Here is a 10,125-nt window from a genome sequence, read left to right as displayed (position 1 = left end):
ACCATGAGCGAAAGTAAATATCGAAAGTAGAAAAAGAGAAAGATAGTTTGAAACGAACTCTAGTGGGAATTATTAATGAGTTGGTGTATATTCTGTTTGATAGTTAGTTGTATACTTGTTCAAACTAATTAATCGCTGATGGATGATTCGGAGTCGAGAATGATTAAATTGAAGATGATACTAATCAATAGCTTCAATTATAATATTTTAATATTTACTTTTAGTTTCAGAAGACTGTTTTTTAACTGAAGGGCTGAGGAAAAAGGGGATAACATTTTATTACAGTTGTGCCATCTTGAGGCGTGAAACTAAAGGGTTCAATAAAGCCGTACTTAGGAAGGGATTTGTTCGATTTTTTTTTCGGCGAAGCAACAGATGCAAATTTATCCGCGAATCGTTTGATAGCTAATTGCAAAGGCCCCCCTAAAGCTCATTATACATCGATTTAGCCGCCAAGTCTATCTGAGGACTGTCATCTGACAGGGGAAGAGGGAGAAAGCTTCGTCTTCCTCACACGTGCTTCTGATTTTTTGACAGATGGGGACAGAAAAGACTTGGCAGCGCTTCAGGAAAATGTCATTTTGTCTGATTATTTTTCCCTAGAAATGAGTAAACCTAGAAATCATTTGACTGATTGATACTCTGAAGATGGCTTATAAAACTGACCCTATGTCCTGAAAAGGTCCTAAAAACTCAGAATCTGAATCTGAAATCTCTAATGAATCAAACACTCTGAGCAAGCCGCTATAAATCAGCGCTATGAATCCTTTGGGACGGATCGCTAGCCATTTCTGTCTAATTGGTACACTATTTTTCGTTTCCTCTGATTATTCGCGAAATCTGTAGATGAACTAATACCGAATATCAAAGGGGAAAGAAGAACAATTAGTTGTGGTACGAGTCTTTTTTCATTCATTGTGTGAATTTTGGTGAGAAGAAATTTTTTTGGCCCTGGTTGACTTTTTTACTTTTACAATTTTTCAATGGGCCCTTGTTTTTGTTCAAAACTCGATTTATTTTGCGGAAATGTCACAGCGCTCTGAAATTAAGGTCAGTCGAGCGATTCACTCAACGGGGAGCATCACTCCTCCCAATCGGAATAGCTATAAAAAGGGTTGATTTATAAGTTCATCTTTGGCAACAACTAGAATTCAATTCAGTTAAAACAGTCATTGCATAAAGGCCTTTTTTCTTTCTTCACAATTTGTCCGATGCTTGTTGAATTTCGAAGACGTCTTCAAATCGAGACCGCAATCGGTGCAAATAAAAGTCCCGTGAGAGGCGCGCTCGTGAGCGTTGCGCTTTACATTGCTGGTGAATTTTTTCGTACAGAAGTTGCAATCAAAGTCGGTGATGTTGAAATGCGCCGCCACGTGATCTTTAAACTTGAGCGCGTTGCACATTCGCGTTGAGGTAAATTTGGGTTACCAATTTTTGAGATAAAAAGTGCTAACTGAACACGACTGGGAATAATCTAATATTCGTTGTTGATTTCAGTGATTTTAGCTGAGTCAGATAATTTGATTGAGAACCCGTGTCAAAGATAGCATTCCGCGCTCCTATTTTCATGAATACTGTAATGCCTCTGCAGCGCATAATCAATCGAGGCCTGATAATTACAAGATGGATATTTGCACTTGAGACAAGCCCGAGCAGAGGGTTTTCGTTTTCCCATTCCATGGAAGCTCGCCTGGTGTCTGAGCAACGAGCTTTCCGAGTTGGCGACAAATTTGCAGTCAGCGAAGTTGCAAGGAGTGTCACTGTAATTGTGCTTTTCTTTCATGTGCTGGGTGAAGCAGAAGTTGTAGTGCTCTGATGTTTCTTTGCAGACAGTACAGTAGACTTAAAATTACAATTTGGCCTTGCATGGATCCTCTCTTTACCTGTAGGTTTGAAAAGCTCCCAGTTAAAGCTCTCCCGATGCTCGTAGAAAAACTCGAATTGATCTTTTGGAATTCCAGCTCTTTTCGCTATTCTTTTGAATTCTTTTGGAATTTTCACTTCCTCTTTCTTTCTTGATTTCTTTCTCTTCTCCTCGATATCGACGATTATTTTCGGAGCTTTAATGATTTTGAAGCTCAAAATTCGAGTCTCAGTGTTTTCTTCTTTGATTTCATCTTGAAAGGTTTTTAGCGTTTCTGAATAGTTGTTGCTTTCGAAATAATTCAACAAGAACTTTTCGATTCTTCTTTTACTCATTCTTAAAAAAAGAACTTTAAATTTCGCTACACTAGAATTAAAGCTCTTCGAATAATTTGAAAATTTCAGATGCTGTGATGAAGCTGTTTTTCTTTATAGCTTCCAAGATGACTTCGTATTTTCTTTCGTTCGCCTTGATTTCTTTTATTGCTTGATAAAAACTGGCAGCGATGATTTCTTCTTGCTTCGTTTCGTCGTCGGAGAGCTAGAATAAAGATTTTAAATGAATAATTTAAAATTAATCTTTTTTTAAGAGGACTCTCTAGAATTTAGATCAGCGAAGTTTTCAGAGATGTTTGGAAAATGAATGTTCTCTAGTTATGACGTAGCGCAAGGATGAATCAAGAGCAAGTCCTGAACATCGGCTTAGCGGGTGTATCCTGCGCAACTGCTGGATTATGCGTCCATGTAAATCTCCCATTTTGTCAGTAAATTCTATAACGACTGTAGCCCTTTGAAACTGCGATGGTTTTTCAACAAATCTCTAATCGCGGGCAAGTGCGACCATTTCCCGTTGTCATGAAAGACATCATAGTTCAAGAGGGGTTTTCTGGCTGGTATCGAGGAATTACTGCTTCCCTGGCTCGAGAACTCATCTACTCATCTCTTCGACTCGGCTTGTATGAACCCTTCCGGGAGCAATTTGAGCGTGGGATCAACAAGGAATCCGATATTCAGCGAATTGCTTCGAGAATGGCAGCAGGTGCCACCGCCGCTGGACTGGCCGCGACAATAGCGCATCCGACCGACCTTTTCAAAGTGAGAGCGCAGGGTTATCAAGGAAAACCACCACCGCTTTATAAACTGGCGAGGGAAGTCGGGGGAAGTCCATTGACACCGTTTGTTTTATATTAACCCAAGCTGGGGAGTCTATGCTCTCCGACCACAGTTATCACAGAGGGTTCCCTAAACTACCAGAATGTAGCTTAGGGTCTGATCTGTGGCGTAGGGGTACTTAGAAAAAGTTATTGTCACATGTTCTTTGACTTATGACGTCATTAAGCCGGAAAAACCCGATTTCGCTCATTTTGACCCCTTTTGGGGAGTCTATGGACTCGGAGTACAGACATCATACAGTGCCTCAATGCAGCTAAAATAAGAGGTAAAGGTCTATTCTGTGGCGTAGGGGGGTTAAAATAATCTCAGGATGTCCTCATCCCTTTTCTAGAGGGGTTCAAAAAACGGGTGGATAATATAAAACAAACGGTGTCATTGAGATGGGCGAATTATTATGAAGGTGTTGGAACAAGTGTTACTAGAGCAATGAGGAAAAAGGGTTGACATTTGAATGGTTTCAACGCCAATATTTGGAAAAACTTAACCCACGAAAGCATTGGAATCACCTACGTAGCCGTCTACAACGAAGTCAAAGATTTCCTCAAGAAAACACCCGATCATCATCAAAACTCGATGAAGTCGTCCTCCCTCCAGAATTTTCTTCCATTTTTACATTCGTGGAAAGATAGCGATTACGACAATTACGGTCATAATTCTGCACCAAGCGAGGCTGAGCGATTGGGACTGATTTTCTGCACAGCGATTATTACTGGCTTTGCTATCACTTGTTCTAGGTTCAGCGACATTTTTTCAACAAATATGAAAAGAACATTTTAAGCTCGCCATTTACGAATGCCAGAACTGTGATAATGACCAACCCTGGGAAGTTTAACGGTTTGTTTCCAGCTCTAAGCTACATTCTGAAAACGAATGGGCCGCTGGGATTCTTCCGTGGATTTTCTGCTCAATGGGCGCGACTTGGACCGTATGCTCTGATTCAATTTTGCTGCTGGGAACAATTAAGATACTATGCCGGCCTTAAACCTATTTAATAAAACTTTATCTACCTTTGATGCGTACATTCGAGCAATTTGCAGGTCACGTGAATTCGTTTTTTCCTGGAGCCTTTTCAATAAGGAATAAACTGTTGTTCCTTCAGTTCCATTGAATACTGCTTCCGCGGCTTTCCCAGCGACGGAATATAAAATCCAGCTCTTGAACTTTTCTTCGTCAGAAGTCGAGGTCTTCTTGCCCGTTTCTGGGAGATCGACGACTTTTATGTAAGCGTTGAGCTTTAGATCTGCGCGTTTTTGGAAAGAGACGAGGGCTGGAAAGACGGAAAGAGACTCAAAATGAAGGAGTATAATGAGAAGATGACCAGCTTCGTGACGGTAGATTCGCTCGCTTTTTGCAATTTCTGGAATTTCAACTACTAAAACAAAGATTTGGGGAAACTATTCGTTGGGGTTTTTTCTACCTCCATGGAGAAAATTCTCACAGCGCATGAAGTTCTCCACTTCCGTCAATTTACTGTTCTTCTCACATTTGTACTTTTGGAGATAACCATCGTAAATCTTCAATTTTCGTAAAATCACGATTTTTCCGCAAGTTCACCATTTGAGCTGTAAAAGGCAAAGTACCGAGTAACGTCTTGCCCGTTCCCACAGTTGCTCGATACATTGTTTCTTTTCTGTCTTCCCCCGCGGCGAGTGTGGAATCCAGAGAAGTCTCGTGACGTCACAAAAACGACGTTCAGTGAGTAATGGAACGACGTGAGGGCGTAAAAATGCGACCAGTCTAAAAAGAGAGAAGCGTTAGTGTCAAAAGCACTGTTGCATAGATTGAAATAAGTGAACTCATCGTCATTGACGCAAAAAATCTATTCTCCCATGCTCTGAATAATCTCAATCGTCAAGTATCCTTTAGTATACTTTCTCCCTTTTATAAACAACTTGAGTTGAATGAGTGTTTCACAATCTCTAGAACACTTGTCGGCCAAAGTGTTTTTGGCCATTTTTTAAAACCTGATTTCAGTTTGAGTTTTTCGAAATCAGAAAATGAACGCAATCAAGCCGCTGCCAGAGATACCAAAGATCAAGTCGCCAATGCCTAATGCAACTGGCGAGGGACAGAAAGAAGAACTGATTCAAGAGGGAAAACAGATTATCGAAGGAAGAATTCAAATTTCACACATTATGTAAGCTAATAGTATCAAAAGTATAAAATAATTAATCAAATTTGTAGTGACTGTAATGACGACGTTTTCTGCTGCAAAGTGAGTCCTTCCCAAAAACTCATTGCGATCTGCACCAACAAGGGCTTGGTCATCATTTACCGCATTTCGGACGGACGAAAACTCCACAATCTAGTTGATACAGACACAAGACAGAAAAATCTACCAGCAGTTACTTGCCACTGGATAAATGAAGATAAACTTGTCGCTGGATATTGTGATGGAAAAATCAAGGTGAGTCTATTTCGATTCTACAGCTTATTCTTATAAAAACGAATATTCTTATCCGGTTGCAGATTGGCCAAACAAAAAATAGCAGATTAGAGGCTGTAAATGGGCAATCGTTAAAGAAGCTTATCGTACAATTGAAAATGATTATTTTCAGGTCTGGAATGTCAGTAACAGCCAGTGCTTGCAAACAATCGAAGAAGATCGAACAGTTTACCAAACTATGGTCACCCCAACGCAAGATGCTCTCATCACAGCTGGAAAAGATTCTGACATCCATGTTTATGACCTCGCTTCTCTGCAGAAAATTAATACTTGCAAAGGTACCCTTTATCCCATTTTCCCTTCTTAATTCATTCCAAGCTTCTCCATCATTGGAGCGCATGGACGGACACCGAACCGCAGTCTACGCCCTAAAGCATCATCCAAATGAAACTTGGAACTTTGTCTCGGGCGGATGGGACGATACCGTTCAGTTCTGGGACCGAAGACAGGAACGCGCCACGAAACGCATCTTCGGTCCTCACATCTGCGGCGAGAGTATTGACATTGACCCCAACGACCAGACGATTTTGGTAAAAATAATAACTAAGACCTCTTTTAATAGCTTTTTAGACCGCTTCTTGGCGAAGACATGATGGAATCCAAGTCTGGGACTATCGAGAAGGAACCCTTCGCAAAACTATTCTCGGTAACGAAATTCATTCTCTCTACTCCTCCCAACACTAATTCTAGAGCACCCAGACGAAAGAAGTTCCTACTACACGGCCCAATTCGTCGGTACCGATTCCTTCCTCGTTGGCGGAAGCAACAAAAACGTCTTCAAAGTCAAAGACCAAAAAATCAGCACCGATTTGGCCGTCGTTTCTGAAATTTCAAGCGGCGTTGTTTGCTCCGATAAAGTGTAAGATAATCTAGGTTTGAAAACACGGCTGAAAAATTTTTAGGCGATATCAGCAAACTGGCGATGGAATTAATTGCCGAGTTGCCTATGGTTACGGTTCGAAAGTCGCCATTGCGGACGTTGCTGATGTCGAAAACCATGGAACTCTCATCTCTTCCCCAAAGTAAGAAAAAAGCAAAATCATGAGCCGCCACAAAAATAACAATTGTCTATTGCCGCTTCTTTTCCATTATTCCGCTGAAAACACTGTAATTTATACATTTTATATTCACAAATAAATATATTTTCCTAACAAATAGGTTGAATAAGACTACAGTTTATTACAAGATAAAGGCAGGAGTTAGATAGAAATAAATGGAAGCTAGAATTATAAACGAAAGCATCGAAGACAGAGCAGAATAATCTTCCTTGATCTCAAATTACAGTAATCAGGAATTGACCCATTTTCTCTCTTCTCCTCGAATGAGCAAACTGTCCCGCTCTTTTGCTGCGACTCTGTTCGTATCTCCAGCGGCAACTCTGACCCAGCGCGTTCCCTGGCCACAGGAGGAACAACTGGTTTTGGGATATTTTGAAAATGTAATTGCTCGTTGAGTTGGGCAGTTTTTACACTGGAACCAACGCTTTGTTGCTTCTTTCCAGACGAGGTTGTGGTTTTGCTTCTTGCAATTTTCGTGAGGACTCCAGTAGGTGTATTTGCAATCTAAAAATAAGCTAGTATTCAATCTCCAATAAATATCGACTTTGAGTGCCAAAAATTTCCTTTAGTACGATTGCTATCACTGATAGCCTATCAGCTTAGTCCCACGCTGTGAGACGCCTAATGCGCCCTCTTTTGGCTACAGTTGTGGGTAAAATCAGATACGAAACTAGATTTATACAGACATTTCTAAACATTTCTATTTATAAAATGAAAACCAAATCGATAATTACGATTACGGAGTCGCCACATTCATTCACATGAATTTGTAATGTGTGAATTATAATATTTCTGTCACATAAAATTTAATGCTATTTCTTGAATGAAACACATAACAAAAGTACCTTTGCAAGTCACAACTTGAGCATCTGCCTTCATAACACCATCCATTTTCGTCTGTCTTTCCTCCTTCTTCTCCAGCACGGAAAAGTAGAAATCCTGCTCGGCGGACATCAAATCCTCCACGCTCGCATGGTACTTCGACTTTTTCTCCAGTATAGCTTTGATATCGACGCAGGAAGTTTTCTGTCCCATAAAGGTCCGTTCAACTTTTTCTTTCTTCTCTCCTATGCTTTGAGAAACGCGCTGGAGAATTTTAGATTGTTTATTTTCTTCTGGACTTTTGGCGTTTTTGCTCTTGAGAACTGCCGCTGCTCTCAATTTTCGCCGCTCTTCGACAGATTTTTATCATTAGAGACTCCAAGCTTCGAAAACAGCGAGTTTCCCATTTTCGGCCCTCCCGTTAGATTCAACCCCTTTGAAAGGCCGCCTCCAAGAGTAGGAGCGTTTCCACCCTGCGACGCTTTTTTAATCGCTTCCTCTTTTTGTCTCTTCAGTGCTTCCCTCTTTCTAGCTGCGAATTCCTCGTTCTTCTGCTTCAAAAGCTGCGCTGCGGAAATGCTGGACACTTTTGGATCTGGAGCTTTCATTCGTTTCGAAGCCATCAGACTTTCATTTTCGTGGGATCTTCCCAAAGCGGCGGCAAGCATTCGTCCTCCGTGCATCGAGCTTTTTACCATGACATTCGTGTTTTCAGCCGGCATTTTTCCAGCTTAAATCATCGTTAAAAACGCTCTTCAAAAAGTGGTAAGTACCTGGAGCGTTCATGACAACGATTCCAGGATTCTTTTTCATCTCCTTCAATCCATCTCTGACGCCCTTGTTCGCATGACTTTTGGCCAATGAATCAAGCATCGAGTTCTTGTTGCACGCTGGATTCTGCGAAGGAGGAAGCGCTTGGAAAGTCTTTCCACCAGAGAAGAAAAAGTCGCCTTTGGTCTTTTGCCACGCACTTCCAGCGCCAGAAAGACCGTGCGTGCCAGTTTTTGCGCTCAATTCGCCACGAGCGGAACTTGCTCGATTCCACTGCTTCATCACATGATTCGGACAGAGTTGGGAGACGCTGAGATTCACGAACTGCCGGCAAGGCTGCCCTCTAGAATTTTTTTATGACAATAAACAGGAAAGTGATCTTACTGTGCTGTTTTCGATGTGCAAGTGCCCAGATCTGCGGAGAAGCCCATGATTTTGAAGCAATCGGGTCCCTGGAGCATGAAAGTCGGGACTTGTTCGTATTTGGAATCTCCACGGGCGGGCATTTTCTTCGGATTGACGACGAGGCAAACAGCTCCGACTTGAGTCTTCCAGTATTTTTTGTGGTTCTTTTCGAAGGTTTTCAGAGGCGAAAAAAGACGACAAGGGGCAAAGCGCGCGAAGGGATCAATTGATGATGATTCAATAAAAAGTATCAGGGGTAGAAATCGAAAATTCTCTCACTAGAATTATGATAAAAAGGAAAAAAGTAGGGCTCGTCCGGGATTTGAACCCGGGACCACTCGCACCCTAAGCGAGTATCATACCCCTAGACCAACGAGCCAACTGATCATTATACAAAATAAACAATTCATATCTCAGCACTTCCTGTGCCTCCTCTGAAAACCCTTGCCTCGCCAAAAGCCATGATTTTGATCGTTCTCGGAATGTCTCTAAGATTTGATAAGCTGAAAATCGTAAAGGGGTTTCCTTTCTTGTCAAGAGTTTGTGGCTGCACTTTTTGGACGACGATGCCGATCGTGGCGAAGTCGACTTTTTCATCCGCCCCAGTCGCTAGAAAGTGGCAATGCGTGAACTTGGCCAGGCCGATGTGCGCTTCTACTTCAAGATGGGATACTTCTCGGTTTCTGTCAATGATTTCTAAATCGATCGGACAATTTATATCAAGACATTTCCAGTCCTACTGTAGGACTCCTACATGTCCGAAGTTAAAATCATTCCTGAGGACAATTCCTGACAAGCCGCATACTGCCGATTCTCCTTCCGAAATCGACAGCTTCTGCAATTTCGTCTCACTACTCGTCCCCGCAAGACTTGAAGCAGTTTTCTTCGTACTCTGCATGACTCCCATGTCCATTGCCGGAGCAGATTTCTTCGATTTCTTCTTTGGCGAAAAATCAAAGTTGGTTTTTGACGATTCTGGAGCTTTGGTCGGATTCTTTGGAAGATTCTTTTTCTTGAGCGGTTTGAGAGAAGCAGAAAGAGAAGATGGCTTTTCCTCGAAAATATTCGTTTCTTCTTCTTCGTTTTCTTCTTCGAAAATATTCTTTGGCTCTTCATTATTTTTCGTCCGTTTCGCTGGAGAGGAAAAAATGTTGTCGGATTCGTCTTCCATCAGCTCATTCATCGGTCTTTTCCGCCTGTTCTTCAGCTTGAGCAGTTCCATCTTTTTCGCATCTCTTTCGGCCGGAGTTGGACCGGCAGCGTAGGCATCGTGAACTTTTCTCCGCGACGCTTGATTTTGCTTGACAATGTCGGAATCGGCGATTTCTTCGGTTTCGACTGTATCGAAGCAGGAATCGAATACTCCTGCCAAGTCATCATCGGACGATTCGGAATCGGACATCCCAGAGATCTCCCTTTTCAAAGTCTAAAATTCTGAAAATAATTAGATTTTTTGGAAAAAAATTTAAGCTGGCTCAAACAGAGCTTAAAGCTGAGGAAAGTTCGAGTTCATTTCTTTATGTCTCTTTAGAGCTCAAACTCGAACTTGTTTCAGAGCAAAAAATTGGCAGTAAATCTTCAAAAAAC

The 10,125-nt window shown here is 41.6% G+C and overlaps 5 protein-coding genes and 1 non-coding gene across 7 annotated transcripts; 2 read left to right on the top strand and 4 right to left on the bottom strand.

The window, feature by feature from the left end:
- Positions 1-708: 708 nt before the first annotated feature.
- On the bottom strand, positions 709-4,769 carry LOC145704841 (uncharacterized). 2 transcript variants are annotated; one of them, XM_081782308.1, is made up of 5 exons: positions 4,591-4,769; positions 4,454-4,550; positions 4,044-4,408; positions 1,884-2,404; positions 709-1,842 (listed from the first exon to the last, which is right to left on the bottom strand). In XM_081782308.1, exons 1-4 carry the CDS (start codon positions 4,654-4,656, stop codon positions 2,237-2,239), a joined length of 696 nt encoding a protein of 231 aa, XP_081638434.1. In that variant the 5' UTR covers positions 4,657-4,769; the 3' UTR covers positions 709-1,842; positions 1,884-2,236. The 2 variants fall into 2 exon arrangements, with proteins under 2 accessions (XP_081638434.1, XP_081638435.1); XM_081782309.1 differs by having other exon boundaries at positions 4,044-4,405.
- Positions 2,514-4,134, top strand: LOC145705237 (mitochondrial substrate carrier family protein ucpB-like). The gene is made up of 4 exons (XM_081782695.1): positions 2,514-2,607; positions 2,650-3,038; positions 3,531-3,770; positions 3,815-4,134. The coding sequence occupies exons 1-4, from the start codon at positions 2,536-2,538 to the stop codon at positions 4,026-4,028; spliced, it is 915 nt and encodes a 304-aa protein (XP_081638821.1). The 5' UTR covers positions 2,514-2,535; the 3' UTR covers positions 4,029-4,134.
- A 199-nt stretch (positions 4,770-4,968) lies between the features above and the next one.
- On the top strand, positions 4,969-6,637 carry LOC145704840 (uncharacterized). The gene is made up of 7 exons (XM_081782306.1): positions 4,969-5,173; positions 5,221-5,443; positions 5,595-5,760; positions 5,801-6,012; positions 6,053-6,128; positions 6,173-6,341; positions 6,385-6,637. The coding sequence occupies exons 1-7, from the start codon at positions 5,034-5,036 to the stop codon at positions 6,506-6,508; spliced, it is 1,110 nt and encodes a 369-aa protein (XP_081638432.1). The 5' UTR covers positions 4,969-5,033; the 3' UTR covers positions 6,509-6,637.
- A 15-nt stretch (positions 6,638-6,652) lies between these two features.
- LOC145701689 (protein MCM10 homolog) lies at positions 6,653-9,940 on the bottom strand. Its single transcript, XM_081778904.1, has 7 exons — positions 9,674-9,940; positions 9,344-9,550; positions 8,987-9,274; positions 8,518-8,702; positions 8,136-8,476; positions 7,386-8,092; positions 6,653-7,044 (listed from the first exon to the last, which is right to left on the bottom strand). Exons 1-6 carry the CDS (start codon positions 9,938-9,940, stop codon positions 7,698-7,700), a joined length of 1,683 nt encoding a protein of 560 aa, XP_081635030.1. The 3' UTR covers positions 6,653-7,044; positions 7,386-7,697.
- LOC145701690 (protein MCM10 homolog) lies at positions 6,770-7,575 on the bottom strand. Its single transcript, XM_081778905.1, has 2 exons — positions 7,386-7,575; positions 6,770-7,044 (listed from the first exon to the last, which is right to left on the bottom strand). Exons 1-2 carry the CDS (start codon positions 7,573-7,575, stop codon positions 6,770-6,772), a joined length of 465 nt encoding a protein of 154 aa, XP_081635031.1.
- On the bottom strand, positions 8,846-8,917 carry TRNAP-AGG (transfer RNA proline (anticodon AGG)). Its single transcript has one exon. It is a non-coding gene; the product is annotated as a tRNA-Pro (tRNA).
- Positions 9,941-10,125: the final 185 nt, after the last annotated feature.

The sequence above is a fragment of the Oikopleura dioica genome, chromosome PAR (genome assembly GCF_907165135.1).
Source record: "Oikopleura dioica chromosome PAR, OKI2018_I68_1.0, whole genome shotgun sequence".
Lineage (NCBI taxonomy): Eukaryota > Metazoa > Chordata > Appendicularia > Copelata > Oikopleuridae > Oikopleura > Oikopleura dioica.
This window is presented reverse-complemented; position numbering and strand designations above follow the sequence as displayed.

Coding starts and splice junctions, on each gene's coding strand:
- LOC145705237 (XM_081782695.1), top strand. CDS start 2,536: ATGAATCAAGAGCAAGTCCTGAACATCGGCTTAGCGGGTGTATCCTGC. Junction 3,039..3,530: donor GGGGGAAGTCCATTGACACC/GTTTGTTTTATA, acceptor AACCCACGAAAG/CATTGGAATCACCTACGTAG. Junction 3,771..3,814: donor TTTGCTATCACTTGTTCTAG/GTTCAGCGACAT, acceptor GAACATTTTAAG/CTCGCCATTTACGAATGCCA.
- LOC145704841 (XM_081782308.1), bottom strand. CDS start 4,656: ATGTATCGAGCAACTGTGGGAACGGGCAAGACGTTACTCGGTACTTTG. Junction 4,551..4,590: donor TGCCTTTTACAGCTCAAATG/GTGAACTTGCGG, acceptor CGAAAATTGAAG/ATTTACGATGGTTATCTCCA. Junction 4,409..4,453: donor TGAGAATTTTCTCCATGGAG/GTAGAAAAAACC, acceptor TCTTTGTTTTAG/TAGTTGAAATTCCAGAAATT.
- LOC145704840 (XM_081782306.1), top strand. CDS start 5,034: ATGAACGCAATCAAGCCGCTGCCAGAGATACCAAAGATCAAGTCGCCA. Junction 6,013..6,052: donor CCAACGACCAGACGATTTTG/GTAAAAATAATA, acceptor ATAGCTTTTTAG/ACCGCTTCTTGGCGAAGACA. Junction 6,342..6,384: donor GTTGTTTGCTCCGATAAAGT/GTAAGATAATCT, acceptor AAAAATTTTTAG/GCGATATCAGCAAACTGGCG.
- LOC145701690 (XM_081778905.1), bottom strand. CDS start 7,575: ATGGGACAGAAAACTTCCTGCGTCGATATCAAAGCTATACTGGAGAAA. Junction 7,045..7,385: donor TCAAGTTGTGACTTGCAAAG/GTACTTTTGTTA, acceptor GCTTATTTTTAG/ATTGCAAATACACCTACTGG.
- LOC145701689 (XM_081778904.1), bottom strand. CDS start 9,940: ATGTCCGATTCCGAATCGTCCGATGATGACTTGGCAGGAGTATTCGAT. Junction 8,477..8,517: donor TGCACATCGAAAACAGCACA/GTAAGATCACTT, acceptor AAAAAATTCTAG/AGGGCAGCCTTGCCGGCAGT. Junction 8,093..8,135: donor CGTTGTCATGAACGCTCCAG/GTACTTACCACT, acceptor CGATGATTTAAG/CTGGAAAAATGCCGGCTGAA.